The 15941-nt window shown below is 41.0% G+C and overlaps 1 protein-coding gene across 1 annotated transcript; it reads right to left on the bottom strand.

Annotated features, from left to right (window-relative positions):
* Positions 1–3878: 3878 nt before the first annotated feature.
* LOC142598993 (butyrophilin subfamily 2 member A1-like) lies at positions 3879–15941 on the bottom strand. Its single transcript, XM_075738504.1, is given in 12 exon segments — positions 3879–3941; positions 3943–4442; positions 6111–6137; positions 6262–6282; positions 7045–7071; positions 8041–8067; positions 8500–8526; positions 10355–10381; positions 12484–12510; positions 13196–13294; positions 14842–15114; positions 15869–15941. Coding segments are annotated over 12 exon segments (1191 nt in total).

Raw genomic sequence — 15941 nt, 5'->3', positions numbered from 1 at the left:
TCACTATAGTCTTGAACATCCTTTGCAAGGTTATCTTGATATTGCTGCTTTTTTGCAGGTCAATTTTTTAATATATATTTGACCTTGGACTTCCCTCTTATTCTGAATTTCCATTTATTTTATGCTGATCTTTCTGTATGACATACTTGTAATTTCCTAGTAAATCAGGGACTTTTTTTAGACAAGGTTTCTTTCTGTCTGAGTCGAGGTACACACTTTATGAGAGCTTCCTTCCTTTCTGCGCTGTACCTTTAATGGTTTATTTGCTTGGGTCTTGTTCAAGAAATTAGACTCACTTTTGCATATCTCCCTTCCTTCAAATGTATTATCTGTGTGCTGAACTTACGTGACTTGCTTTTCAACTACAATGTTAAATCTAACTGCTTTGTGGTTCATAGTAGCTCACAGGGTAGCACTTCTCCAATTAGGTCCTGTTCATCAGACTTCTGCGGTTTCTTTTTTTTTTGTGGTGGATTCTTATCAGATCTGTACTGACTCCAGTGACAGGGTAAACACCTCACTCAGATAGAGACGCCCTCACAGACAGCTGCTAAAGGATCATAATCCAAAGCTGAATTTCCCTCTAAACAACTTTCCAGGGTGAGTTGCTGTCTCTCCCCTTTGAGCTAGGGCAATAAGAAGTAATCTGAATAAATTCTTTTGAGATTTTCCATCTCCACTTCTCAGATCAATCTCCTTTGTATAAAGAGAAAGATCATTCAATTAACAATGCTTTCTGCCCATAGGAACAGGTTTGTGACTCAGCTTTTAACTGGAAGATTTTGAGAGAAAACTTGCTATGGGTGTAGTTAATCGACTAATGCAGTCCACTCATGATTTCTCCGAAATTCACTTTTATAAAAAAAATCAGGGAAACTGGACTTCATGAATTAAGCAAAAAGAAAAAAAAAACAACCAACAAACCCCCAGAAAAGTAAAGGTTATTCTTATTTTTTTTAAGATTTTTAATCATCATCGAAATTCTTAGATTTTTCTCCAACATCAGCTTTGCTCACAGAGAAAGTTTCATAGAAGTTAAACCAGATTGCAACCAGGAGTCAGGATACACAAACAAGTTAGAAGTTGATAGTGAAAGTTAATGACCACCTTTTACTCACAGAGCAGGGTTTCAGGTGTCTGTGACTGAAGGTAAAGACCAAGCTTCCTTTCTCTCTAAAAAGTACTCATCTAAGTTTAAACTAGCTGTCTGTAGCCAATAAATTTGTAAGTGCTGTCTCATTCCCAACCTCCATCCTTTGGCCTGTAGCAAGCATGGAAACGTGCCAATTCACAGCAAAAGTATATTGAGAAAAGAGATGATTTTTTCAGCTGCTGCCACAGTGGACAACTGTAGCCCCCAAAGGGATGAGGAGGATCACAGGGCTAGCAAGCAGAAGTTAAATGAACCTTTTAATTTGCCTTATGGAAAATTGATGGAGAGGGATGATTGCCCAGTCTGCCACTCTGGAGCTACTCCCGGAAACATTCCCAGGGTCCTGCCTCAGGGGACTTCAGACAAGCAATGCATCCCACGGATCTGCAGCACTGCATCTCCTCCGTGCAAATGGTCGCAGCCATGATTTACTGGCCCCAGCCATTGTCTTCCTTCTGTTACAGCACCTCTCATGGCTGGGCTAATCCAGACCTTTGTGTACTGGCATGTCCCACCACACTTTTATGGCCCTGTTTCCCGTACTATGTCTTTGTGTCTTATCTTGCATCTGCAGTCTACCTTATCTCCAACAATCTTGTCCTCTCATTGTCTGTTAATGAACGCACACCTCTTTTAATGAACACACATTTTTCTTGCCCGCTGACATGAAATGCAGAGCACCTTGGGTCACCTGGATTAATAGAGGGAGTATTACCACTGTAAATGAGCTATTAGGGATTATGTCATGGCTTAAAACGATCCAGTATTTACTCTAAACACACAGAGTACGAGAGGGAGGCAATATATGCCTAGTACTGCAAAGCACTACACTCCTCAAAGCCAGGTTAGAAGATAACTCATTCACAGGTTGGTCTCCTCCCTTTGCTTTAATGTATTTCTCCCATTTCACGGTCATTTTTTAAGGCATTGGTCACTTTGAGTAATTGACATATCTCATGGAATTGAATCAGTGCCCTGATTGTTCTTTCAGTTATTCAAGAAATTTTTATTCATGAGAGTTTCAAACTCAGCTAAAGCAGTGGGATTCAGCTAACTTCATTTCTAATGGTGGTTTCAGCTCACCCTGAATTAGAGGTGATATTCAGCTTGTCAGTTAAGTCACTTAATTCTAGGGTGGCAAGGTATTGGTAGCGGGGGGGTACAGGGATGGCTTCTGGGAGAAGATGCCAGAATCTGCCCCCATGCCAGACGCAGGCAGCACCAGCTGGCTCCAAGACAGGCCTGCCGCTCGCCAGAGCTGAACCAATCAGCAACATTGGTTGCAACTTCGTGATAAAATATTTAAGAAAGGTTAAAAAAAAATGCTCCGCAACAGCAGCTGGGAGAGAGAGTGAGAAAAATCCAAGAAACAACCCTGCAGATACCAAGGTCAGTGAAGGAGTAGGAGGAGGTGCTCCACACGCCAGAGCAGAGATTCCCTTGCAGCCTATGGAGGTCCACAGTAGAGCAGAGGTCCACCCTGCAGGGTATCTGAAGGACTGCGCTCCATGGAAAGGACTCATGCTGGGACAGTTCGTGAAGAACTATAACCCTTGGGAAGGATCCATGTTGGAGAAGTTAGTGAAGAACTGTCTCCCATGGGAGGGACCCCACTCAGGAGCAGGGGAAGAGCATGAGGAGGAAAGGGCCGCAGCCACAATGCGTTAATGAACTGACTGCAACCCCCATTCCCCGTCCCCCTCTGCTGCGCAGCAGCAGGAGGTAGAGAAGTGAGGAGTGAGCCTGGGAAGAAGCAAAGGGTGGGAGGTGGTGTTATCTAAGATTTGTTCTTATTTCTCATTATCCTACTCTGATATGATTGGCAATAAATTAAATTAATTTCTCCAAGTTGAGTCTGTTTTGCCTGTGTCGGTAACTGCTGAGTGATCTCCCTGTCCTTATCTCAACCCACGAGCCTTTTGTCATATTTTGTCCCCCTGTCCAGTTGATGATGAAGAATGATAGAGCAGCTTTGGTGGGCACACAGCAGCCAGTCAGGGTCAACCCACCACACTGCCTACGCATGAGCATGAGTTTTATGTGCCACTTACATACAGTAGAGAATAGGACGTCATTCACTTGCCTGAAGAGAGAAACCTATTGCCAGTTAAGATGGCATGTCACATCTTCCCTCATCATCATCTGCTGCTTCAGGAGGGTGTGACAATCCCATAAATCCCATGCTCTGATAGCCCTGTGGGAGCTCAAATTGAATTAGACATCCACATTTGGGCAGCTGAATCCAACTCCTGACTCCCATTACTTATGTCAAACTAACAACCAATTGCTCAAGTATGAGCAATTGCTCCTGAGTTTTATCATATCCAGTCTGTGATCTGTGGATTTCAATCTTATCACTTAACATCTCTTATAAGCAGACCTCCAAAAAGAATATTTTCACTTCATAGTTCACAATTTGATTGTTATTAATAGTTTTCTGACTTTGTATAACATTTGAAATTTGCATTAATACTCTTCTTGGTAAACTGTGCGAATGGGTTTCAGTCAAATAAGAAAACACAACAAATGCAACGAATACTGAAAGAAATCCATGTTTCTTTAGTCCAGGTAAAAATGAAACAAAATTGCAACATTACACAGGTCTGGTTTTTTACAAAATTACTTCTTTGTACAATATGAATCCCTGTTTCTTTCTTGACCATGGTTTTAAAAGCTGATAGTACTTTTTTTCCCTTCCTCATGCTTTCACATCCTCTGCGATTGACTACGTTATTAATTTATTAATCTCCTCTTGGCCCTGTGGAAGGATGTCGCGGTGAGTGTAATGTGTTTTCAACGCATACAGGGCGTACTCCCAACCATTTGCCATCAGAGCCTGGACTGAAGAACGGGTACAGATTCCCAGAAAACTCAAGAGAGAGAGACTTGAGAAGGTGCTTTTCTTCAACATCAAAGAATGAAAGCCTGTCAAATTCCTGATCCAGGAAAACACCTACCACGCTGCAGGGCTTGCAATTTTGTAAACTCTCCTCGCCAGTTAGGATGTATTTTCCTTGAGAAAACTGCAGACTGAGTAAATTCCCCTTTTGGAAACTGTTCATCGTGTTGCTCCTCAGTGTATTTCTAATTTCCTCATGTACCACACCCAGCTCCCACTCTGATTTGTCCCCCACTTCCACTTCCCAGTAATGTTTCTTTCCTGAAAACGCTTCAGTAGCTACCACCAACGCTTTGGGCAGTATCTCTTCCTGGGTGGAGGACTTGACCCTGTTTTTCCCCTTAATGATGAGGCTGGGATGTTTGCAGTTCTCATCCAGAGTGATATTAACTTGAGAAAGCAAGAAAAAAAAAAATACAAAGCACAAAGTTATTTCTGATTTTCAGGAAAATAAACAGTAATCTCAAAGGAAATGAACAAAGGAGACAAATGATTAAAAACAAAACAGAAAAAAACACTCCAAAAACCCCACTTAAATACCCCAGTAATAAACAGCACACTTTTGTCAGTCAAAAACTCAATAGCAGAAATAATATCCAGAATTCCACACCTGTTTTCTGGCTTCACTGTGCCTTTATTAACTCATCTTTACTCTGACTGAGGGGATCCAGGCTCTCTGGTCAGGCCCATCTGGCAGCCAGATTTTTTTGGAATGAAGCAAAAAGCTGAATCTCTCAAAGCCACACAACATATAAAAAGATCCTAGTTGGTTGTGTTGGTTTTGCGTGGCAAGGTTTTGGTAGCGGGGGGGCTACAGGGGTGGCTTCTGTGAGAAGCTGCTAGAAGCTTCCCCTGTGTCTGATAGAGCCAATGCCAGCCGGCTCCAAGACGGACCCGCCGCTGGCCAAGGCCGAGCCAATCAGCGCCTCTGTGATAACATATTTAAGAAAGAGAAAAACAGTTAGAGAGAGCTTTTGCAGCCAGAGAGAGGAGGGAGAAGATGTAAGAACATCTGCAGACACCAAGGTCAGTGCAGAAGGAGGGGGAGGAGGTGCTCCAGGCGCCAGAGCAAGATTCCCCTGCAGCCCGTGGTGAAGACCATGGTGAAGCAGGCTGTCCCCCTGCAGCCCATGGAGGGAGGATGAGGGGGTGTAGAGATTCCACCTGCAGCCCGTGGAGGACCCCACGCCGGAGCAGGTGGAGACACCTGAAGGAGGCTGTGGCCCTGTGGGAAGCCCGTGCTGGAGCAAGCTCCTGGCAGGACCTGTGGATCCGTGGAGAGAGGAACCCACGCCAGAGCAGGTTTGCTGGCAGGACTTGTGACCCCGTGGGGGACCCACGCTGGAGCAGTTTGCTCCTGAAGGTCTGCACCCCGTGGAGGAGACTCACGTTGGAGAAGGTCGTGAAGGACTGTCTCCCGTGAGAGGGACCCCACGCTGGAGCAGGGGAACAATGAGTCCTCCCCCTGAGGATGAAGAAGCGGCAGAAACACCGTGTGATGAACTGACCGTAACCCCCACTCCCCATCCCCTTGTGCCGCTGGCGGGGGGCGGAGGTTGAAGCCGGGAGTGAAGTTGAGCCCGGGAAGATGGGAGGGGTGGGGGGAGGTGTTTTAAGATTTGGTTTTATTTCTCATTCCTCTACTCTGTTTTGCTTAGTAATAAATAAGATGAATTCCCTCTCTAAGTTCGGTCTGTTCTGCTCGTGATGATAATTAGAGAATGATCTCTCCCTGTCCTTATCTCGACCCGTAAGTTTTTTTTTGCATTGTACCTTTTCTCCCCTGTCTAATGAAAGAGGGGAGCGATAGAGCGGCTCTGGTGGGCACCTGGCCAGGGTCAACCCACCACATTGGTACAGAAACGATTCATCCCAACTTGTGATATCGAGAACTGTGTAGATGGGAGATGCTTAAGAAAAACTAGGTGCCTGTTTCAATCAACAGGCTTCAAAATTTTCCCAAATTCTGACAGCCTGAGAGTTTTTCATAAGACCAGGGATAGACTCTGGTTGTGAATGAAAGAACATGAGGTTAATGGCAGGCAAGATTTGGCTTACCTGCATTGCTATGAGCTCTCCTGAACTCTGCAAGAACAGAAATGAATGATTAATTAAAATTACTTTAGAATGTTAATATACCTAATTTTAGTACTGTATGAGGTTAGAGGGGTGTAGATTTGATAAAATTAGTTTTCAGCTTTCAACTCACCCAGTTCATTCTGGACTTTTTCTGAAAAAGACAGAAATTATATTATCCTCATGCATGGCAAGGCTCTTCTGTAGGGTTTTTGTGCTAATATGAGCATTTCCAATACTACTTTACTTAACTATGTCCTGGTCTAGGACTCGGGAAAGAATGCTAACTTACCTTTGGAGGGCTAGAGGTTGTCTAAATCCAAGCTAGCCACCTGGACTCTGTGTAGAGTCAGGAGAAGGAGAATGGCACATCAGAAAGTGTTTCTTTACTGCTGTTTCAACCACCTATCTGAAACTACTCTTGAATGCCTTCATGTCTCAACAAGGGAGCCAAGAATACTGCCTTAGCCTCAATGCCCAAAATTTAGATAATGAGTTAGGTGAGCTAAATCACCTGCAGGTGCATACAGGACCTGTGGTCATGCTTCCAGACCCTGTCAGATGACAAACAGAAGCTTCTTATGGCCAACAGTTAAAATGCATATAAACAGGGTTTTTTTCCTTTCTTTCAAAAATATTAGTTTATTAATAGGAAGGAAAATCTGTTTTCTACTCAGCTACAGTAAAAATTAAACCCGTAAAGAACTGAAATGTTGTTCCCTTGTTATGGAAATAGACATTCTGGAGTCCAAGGTTGTGTCAGATAACCACTGGTTTTTAGGGACAACTAAGTCTAAGTATGGAAGAGAATGAAGTGCTGCCATGGCCCTCAAGTTAGGACAGTTCAGTTCCAAAATGGTATTTCTGATCACAAATAATTTCTTTTTAAGGACCAAAGCTAACTTAGTATCCTTACCAATTTTGGACAACAAATCCTGATTTTCTGCAAAGAAACAAAATTAAGTTAAAAGTTTGGACGACTAAATCAGGCGAGTTATGGTACATTCACTATGCATTTTGGAATACTGATATATAGATTATCTCTCTATACATAGGATTAATCTGATTATTAATCTGTTTATATATATTTATATATATAGGATTAATCTGTTTATCTTTGTAGAACAATAGACATGCATTTTATAAGTTTTCTCTGGTATTAAATACTGTGTTGCACAAATATTCCTGAGCACAAGACATGACAAAATATATAAAGGAAAATATAAGAAACAATTAGGGAGTGATTCAGAACAAATAGCTCCCAAGGATATTTACAGTTCATAGAGGATCATAAGGAGAGTAAAATCTCTCTCAATAAAACAAATCTTGAGATTATATTTGTCTCTTGCACACAAATAAAACCCAATGTTATCCTTTTTATGGTTCTTAGCTTCACCTGGGGACACAGTTTGTCACAGTTGCTTTTTGAGAACTTTTTGAGAATATTCAATAGGAATTGCTCTGGGATTTTTCCCATTTTATTCTTCTTACTACTGCAATTAGATGCTTTAGTCATTATTTTGTTCTGAGACACAATAAATAAAATGTTCCACTTAAATATTTTCTACCAGTGGAAAAATAACTTTATATATAGAGACAGATAGATATAAATATCTATAAATACTCTTGATCTATATATAGATAAAGATATATAGATATATACTTATCGATAAAAAGAGGGAGACTGTGTATACATATACACATAACAACTTTTCAATTATCTTTTTGGTTGGAATAGGGGAGTTATCTTTGCAAATGTGAAGTTCAGAGAGCATTTCCCAACTATAATATTCAAAATTGCATAAATCACTACTATTTTATTAGAATGGTTGCCTACAAAGCATCTTTCAGGGTATGGTTAAAAGAAGCGTGTTGTATTAAATGCCAAGTAGGAAAAAAAATGTTATTTTACCGTTCTTAAATCTGGCTGTCTCCTCATCTGAAAAACAAAGAAACAAACCCAGAAATAGGAGAGAATGCCACATTTTTCAAGACAAAAGCACACAAAATGTGAATAAGAATTTCAGTGTTAAAGAATGTTCTCATTTAGGGAACTGAGGCTTGGCATGAGGCTCAGAATATAATTTCAAAATAGGTGGGGGATAAATTGTCCTCTGAAGATACCCATCCTCTAGGAGTCTGGATTATTAGCTTAGACTGGATACATAAAATTGACTGGCTAAACCCAGGTGATATTGATAATAATAATACCAGATATCATTAATTTAATTGAAACCTCTAGTTTTAGAATAGAAGGATATTTTCAATATGGGCCTTCTTTCCTGATTTTATAAACTTGTTAAATAGAGACGACTCTTAACCAAGGAATACTCAAACACAACATAGCAAAGAAGTTAAAATACTTTCTTACCTAATTCAACTTGGAGTTCATCTATTTCTGAAAGAGATTATGTTTAAATATTAAAACACCATTCTCTTTTTTTTTCTTAATCACAAATGCATTTAAATTTCTATCTGTTCCACTGTGTTCTGTATAGCAAGAGCTAAGACAACATGAAATAATCCAAGCTTCATAAAAATGACCAGATGTTGCCCTGCTATAAGGCAACCAGAGTTACTGTCTTCATGCTGGTACCTTCCCTTAAGGTGGGAACAAAAAGACTGCTCAAGAAATTCACCTTAGTAAAATGAAGTACTTCAGATGACTGAACTAAGGGAAAACCCCAAGACTAATATTTTAATGGAGGTGTAACTGAATGGCATTAGCTTAGGGTTGAACGGCATTAGCACACTCATCTGCAGATAGTTCTTAGTACTTATGTTGAAACAACTGTACTGTGTACAGATAATCTTAAACACGGCTTTCTAAAAGCTATAGTTGCTGTTTCTCCATGGTACCATAAGGACTTCTAAAAAGTTTTGAAAAGGTTTACTGGATTTACTACATCTCTGGCATACTTTCCATACCCAGCTCACTTGGTCTTCACAGTAAAAGCAATCTTCTTGTTCTACTTTTGTATAATGCAGTCCTAACCAGTCTTTATACAAAAATGAGAAAACTTTTTTTTTTCCATTTTTCAAACTCTAGACCTCAAAGCTTTCTTTTCTTACAGACTGAAAGTCAGCATGAACCATGTTTGCTGGAGAGCTGGGCCCGTACGAACCGCATGAAGTTCAACAAGGCCAAGTGCAAGGTCCTGCACGTGGGTCAGCTCAATCCCAAGCACAACTATAGGCTGGGCGAGGAATGGATTCAAAGCAGCCCTGAGGAGAAGGACTTGGGGGTGTTGATTGATGAGACGCTCAAGATGAGCCAGCAGTGTGCGCTTGCAGCCCAGAAAGCCAACCGTGTCCTGGGCTGCATCAAAAGAGGCGTGACCAGCAGGTCGAGGGAGGTGATCCTGCCCCTCTACTCCGCTCTGGTGAGACCCCACCTGGAGTACTGCATCCAGCTCTGGGGGCCCCAGTACAAGAGGGACATGGAGCTGTTGGAGCGAGTCCAGAGGAGGGCCACGAAGCGGATCAGAGGGCTGGAGCACCTCTTCTATGAGGACAGGCTGAGAGAGTTGGGATTGTTCAGCCTGGAGAAGAGAAGGCTCTGGGGAGATCTAATTGAGGCCTTCCAGTACCTGAAAGGGCCTACAGGAAAGATGATGAGGGACTGTTTATCAGGGAGTGTAGTGACAGGACAAGGCATAATGGGTTCAAGCTGAAGGAGAGTCGATTTAGATTAGATGTTAGAAAGAAATTCTTTACTGTGAGGGTGGTGAGGCCCTGGAACAGGTTGCCCAGAGAAGTTGTGGAGGCCCCGTTCCTGGCAGTGTTAAAGGCCAGGTTGGATGAGGCTTTGGGCAACGTGGTCTAGTGGAGGGTGTCCCTGCCCATGGCAGGGGGGTTGGAACTAGATGATCTTTGAGGTCCCTTCCAACCCAAACCATTCTATGATTCTATGATTCTGTGTTCCCAAATTAAGAACACATTAACTTACCCAAATTAACCAACAGAAGACTTTGCAAGCTCAAATACTGAGCAAAAAATACCAGCCATAGATCAAACATCTCCATGGAATGAGTCCTTTTCTTTGCAGTAGGCATCAATTATCTTTAAATAGTCAATATAGAAGGTATTGCAACAATTTTTTTAAAATTTTATTTTGCAAAAGCAAAACAGTTACTAATATTTCCTGAGCTCATTTTTTATCTGGTTCTAAAAAAACCCAGAGAGATTAATACATAGAAATCACTGGGAAAAGCTATTATGCTTACCTTTTTGAATTTCCTTTTCTGCATTTTCTGTGAACAGAGAAATATTTTTGTATCCTGAGAATAATTCTTCAAGCACCTATTCAGTTTTAAAGACTGTACCGAAGTGATTAAGCCACAACGCTTTGCATGTATAGTTATACGTATATATTTGCATGCATATATATATACACACACATAAATTACTGAATGCTAGGTGACTAGACTTCAAAAGTAAATGATTTTTAATAGACTCAGTTTAAACACAAACAGTACAGGAATTGACCAAAACAAAAATAAAAACCATTTCCTCAGGTTAAGCCAGTTCATTGCAATATTTGAAACAAAAATACTAGAGATCAAGCACAAAACACATTGTGACATCTAGCCTTGTTTTCTCTGCTGTTTCAGACTCACAGCCATTCAGGGATCTGCAGCTAAGGACACGTTTTACAGAGTCACAGGAGAGTTGAGGTTGGAAGAGGTCCTCTGGAGATCCATCTAGTCTACCCACCCTGCTCAAGTTGGCCCAGGGCTGTGTCCAGTTGGGTTTTGAATGCCTCCAAGAATGGACACTCTGCAGCCTCTCCAGGGCAACCTGTGCCAGTATTCCGAGATCTTAACAGTAAAAAGATTTTTCTCTGTTCTCCAGTAATTTAGTATATACTCAGTTTTATTTCACAAGTCATATTGACTTATCATCTGACAGGTGGCAAAATTGTGCAAAATGGATGAGAAGTGTTTCAAGGATGACAGGGTGTGAATTTTAATAAAAGTCTTCATAGATTTGTTCCCACATACCTTTTTTTTCTTTTTTTTTTTCTTTTTTTTTAAATTCCAAAACATTTTTGTTTGTATGCAAATTTCTGAAATTAGTTCCTGGGCAGCAGTTCACTCCCTCAATTATAGCAGAGGGATATTTTCTGTCCTTTAGAGTTACCATCAGTATAAAATATCCACTAAATATATTCTGCTTTTCTTCTATAAGTCAGAAATTCTAAAAAAAACCCCAAACCACCACCACCAACAACAACAAAAAAACCCAACAAAACTCATCCTGAAGATTAAACTGTTCAGAAATTGAAGTAAATATTCAGACAATTAGTTTTTCATTTTAAAAAAATGAAAATAACTTCCTGGTATGTTGTATTTTTCAAGTAGAATATGTTGGATTCTCCTGAAGTTTACAAAGGCCAGGAAGCTTGCTTTTTAAAAATTGTTTATGTAGTTGGTAAAGAGTCAAAAACCTCCAGGTACAATTCAGAGGAATAAGTTGGGTTTCTCCTCTGAACTACATCCTGATTTCCTTCATTGCTGGTGAAAGATGCAAGCTGTCTAAAAGACGCTATATAGTTCTCTCTTTTTCCTAAAACTTTTTTTTTTTGGTACAAAAGTATTTCTGGAAAAAATGTTTTATAAGTATCTCCAGTTTTCAAATGAGGCAAATTTTTGTATTGAAAATATTGCATCTATTGAAAGTTGGAGTGGGTCTTGGCAGGGAAAAACTGGTTTGTGGATACACCTTCTGGCCAGAACATGCTGCCACTTCTATGCCCTGCTCAATCACATCAATGTGGCAGCTTTAACCTCACTCCAATATGTTATTTGGGGTATTTGAGGGGTCTTTCTATTACCGTTTTGCATAATGACACTAGAAAATGTTCTACTGCTTTAAGAAGTCTGTACATGACAGCTTGGGGAACTGTCAAAAAAGTCTTTTTTCTGGAAATGGTAAACTTTTAGATAGAAGTCGGGTCAGGGGGAAGAAAACCTGTGAAATTTTTTCCACAAAAGGTGACCCATAGCAAAAGTTTTTTACCACTTCTTTCGACACCTGCAGGCAGAAAAGCCAAAGTAAATGGGATGCAAGAATTTCCTCATCAGGAGCAGGAATCAGCAGTGGGACACTTTCTCTGTTGGCTGAATGTAAGGTGACTTACTGCTCAAAGACACCCTAACTGGAGGTAGATAGGGTCAACCAAAGTCCCAATCTTTTGAAGTGCCTGTCATAAAACAACTTTAGGAATACAACTAATTAGCCCAATAGTTTATACCACTGGCCATCATTTCTACTGTTGCACATACCTTTTGAGTTGTTATTGATGAAATAGAGTACAAATATGACTTTTAAATATGGTATTAATATGACTTACTTTCACGAGTAGTTGTCTTATTGTTCTCTGAGAGAGAGAGAGAAGAGAGAGGCAGGGAGAATGAAAATGTTATCTTATTTTTTTCTTGCTTGTAGATTTTCAAATGAAACTTTTCATATTTCATTGTTGTTATGCTTGGTACAGAAGCAATTTATTTTCAAAATATCTTGATTTGCATATACTTATATCTTCCATTAAAATAATGAGAAATCATACAGAACTTAATGAATAAAACTAGTGATGTTGAAAGCAGAAAAAATGCAGATTTGGCATGCTGTCTTGGCAAAAGAGTTGTGTTGTAGAACTGTCTTAGAACATAGCTTATAAAGCAATAAAATGACTTGCAAATTAATTGAGCTAGTGGATATATATGGGTACATGAACATATTTCAGTTATTTGCAAGAAATACTTATTTCAACAATGAGATTAAGTTGCAACAACAATTTCACTATAGTGATATGTCAATTTATATCAGCAAATGTGATTGTACAGGTTTATACCCCAAGATTTTGGAGTAGTTAAGAGATGCTAAAAAGTAAATATGCAGGGAAAGCAAAAATACAGTAAAAAGCCATGGCTGAAGAATCATGAGGGTGATTGTTCATAATCCTGTACTCTCCTCCCCAGAAAATTCCAGACATGGTGATGTTGTCTTTCGACTGGCTTGTATGAAGCCAGCCATATCACTTTAGCATTAAGAGTGGAACTTACTTCTGAGTTTATAGACTGCAGCGATAACCAGGAAGACACTCAAGAGCAGGATCACGACAAAAGCCGCCAGCCAAGGGGAGGTGGCAGGAAAAAAGACATCTACAAATTATTTCAGGTGATCAGTTATAATTTTCCTTGAACTATCAACTTTATATTTTGATCATGCCTAAAGTGAAACAAAACAAGTTTGGATCTAAATTTAATTCCTAGACACCTGTAGGAGAAGTTCACTGGGACTTTTACATCCCTAGACTATTCTACAAAGCACCATCAGTGATTTGTGTAAACCACTGCATTGGATGTCATAGCAATAGAAACAGAAATGGAAGAAAATGGACAGCATCCTTCATCCTTGCAAGTGAGAATAGGCACCACCCAATAATAAGATTTCATAGAATCATAGAATAGTTGGGTTGGAAGGGACCTTTAAAGGTCATCTAGTCCAACCCCCCTGCAATGAGCAGGGACATCTTCAACTAGATCAGGTTGCTCAAAGCTCTCTCCAACCTGACCTTGAATGTTTCCAGGGATGGGGCATCTACCACCACTCTAGGCAACCTGTTCCAGTGTTTCACCACCCCAAGCATAAAAAATGTCTTCCTTATATCTAATCTAGTCTGAATCTTCCTTCTTTTAGTTTAAACCCATTACCCCTTGTTCTATCACTACAGGCCCTACTAAAAAGTCTGTCCCCAGCTTTTTTAAAAGCCCCCTTTAAGTATTCAAAGGATGCAATAAGGTCACCCCAAAGCCTTCTCTTTTCCAGGCTGAACAATCCCAACTCTCTCAGCCTGTCTTCATAGCAGAGGTGCTCCAGCCCTCTGAGCATCTTCATGGCCTCCTCTGCACTCACTCCAACATGGACTCGGTCCATGTCTTTCTTGTCCTGGGGACCCCCGAGCTGGATGCAGTACTCCAGGTGGGGTCTCACAAGAGTGGAGTAGAGGGGAAGAATCCCCTCCCTTGACCTGCTGGTCACACTGCTTTTGCTGCAGAACACAGTTGACTTTCTGGGCTGTGAGCACAAATTGTGAGCTCATGTCCAGCTTTTCATCCACCAGTAACACCCCCCCCCCCCAAGTCCTTCTCCTCAGGGCTGCTCTCAATCCTTTCATCCCCCATCCTGTATTGATACCACAGTTTGCCCCAAACCAGGTGCAGGATCTTGCAGTTGGCCTTGTTGAAACTCATGAGGTTCACACAGGCCCACATGAGCTTTGTCCAGACCCCTCTGGACAGCATCCTGTCCCCTGCACCACTCAGATTGGTGGTGTCTGCAAACTTGCTGAGAGTGAACTCGATCCCACTGTCTATGTCACTGATGGAGATATTAAACAGTACTGGTTCCAATAGGGACCCCTGAGGGTCACCACTTGTCACTGATCTCTATCTGGACATTGAAGATTTCATTTCCAGGAGATGGCTTCACACTCATGGAGAGTTATTTTTATTATTAATAATTTGACAATGTTTGGGAGTTGCCCATGGTGGTTCATGCAAAGACCAGAAAGTATTACAAAGGAAAACTCTTTTGAAAACTGTTTATTCTATTCGTCTAGAAATCTAAGGTTCTGGGGCAATCTGATCTGTATGCATCAGCTCACTATTTTTCCTCCCAGGACACAAGGACACAAGCTCGTACTTACCCGCAATGACAGCTGAAGATTCTGTTGATGTTTTCAGCAATTTATCAATTATTTTGCAGGACACAGAGTTTCCAGATCCTGGTTTTACAATGATGGAGCTGCTGGCATTTGCAGTGGTGGTGCCAGTGGTGAGAGGAGTCCCAGTGACATTATCTCCTTTACCATCTGTCCACCACACCTGAACTTCAGAAAATAACCTCTCAGAGAAGCATTTGACTCGAATACCATCATCCTCATAACCATCCAAGACAAGCAATGGATCATGGCCACCACCTACAGAAGAGAGAGACAAATGGGTGAGCTGTGCTTAGCAATCACAGTGGTTTTAAACAATAAAGGGGAAGAAGTCGGTGAGAAGTTTTGCATTTATGATGCCCTATAAGTGCTTTCTCCACTGATGTTGCAGCCCTTATCCTATGGCATTAGCACATCCTCTCACAGCTCTGACCAGGAGCAGCAGCTGCAAATTTGAGGATGAAGAAAACCATACAGACGCATTTGAAACACAAGTCACTAAAAGCCATCCCCATTTCAAATGACCAGCATCCAACACATCACACAAGTCAAAATTACCTATCACCTCCCTTTGTAGTGTTGACAACATTAAGTTATCTAGGTATGTTCATCTCATCATATTTTAGCCACCTGAAAGATAAGTATCTCACCGAGGCAATCATCTTGTAGAGAAAGCATGGAGAAACTGCATTCCCTAGAGAGCGATTCATTCCCTGGGAAGATGGGACTCTGAGATGAGTTATGTTATGCTCTGGGAGGGCCCATCTTCTCCTACTGACTGTACACGTACTTTAGACAAATAGCTCACAGATGTTAATTTTCATGCCTACTGTTGAGCAGACTGAATCCCAGAACATACATCTGTGTTCACATGAAATCCAAAGAAATCATCTAAATCTGGTCCTCCTTCAGGAGAGAAGAAAGTCATAGGGGGCATCAGTTCAAATCCATTCATAGTCTATGAAATGGATTTAGTAGAGAGGGAAATTAATCCATTACAGAGCAAAATTACCTGCGGCGGGATGCTGTGTAGATACCAGTATCAAGACGAAGATGACTGCTGTCAGCTGGACCGAGAGCCCCAT

This window comes from Balearica regulorum, chromosome 33 (genome assembly GCF_011004875.1).
Source record: "Balearica regulorum gibbericeps isolate bBalReg1 chromosome 33, bBalReg1.pri, whole genome shotgun sequence".
Classification (NCBI taxonomy): Eukaryota; Metazoa; Chordata; class Aves; order Gruiformes; family Gruidae; genus Balearica; species Balearica regulorum.
Note: the sequence above shows the minus strand (reverse complement) of the source record. Positions and strands in the feature narration are given on the sequence as shown.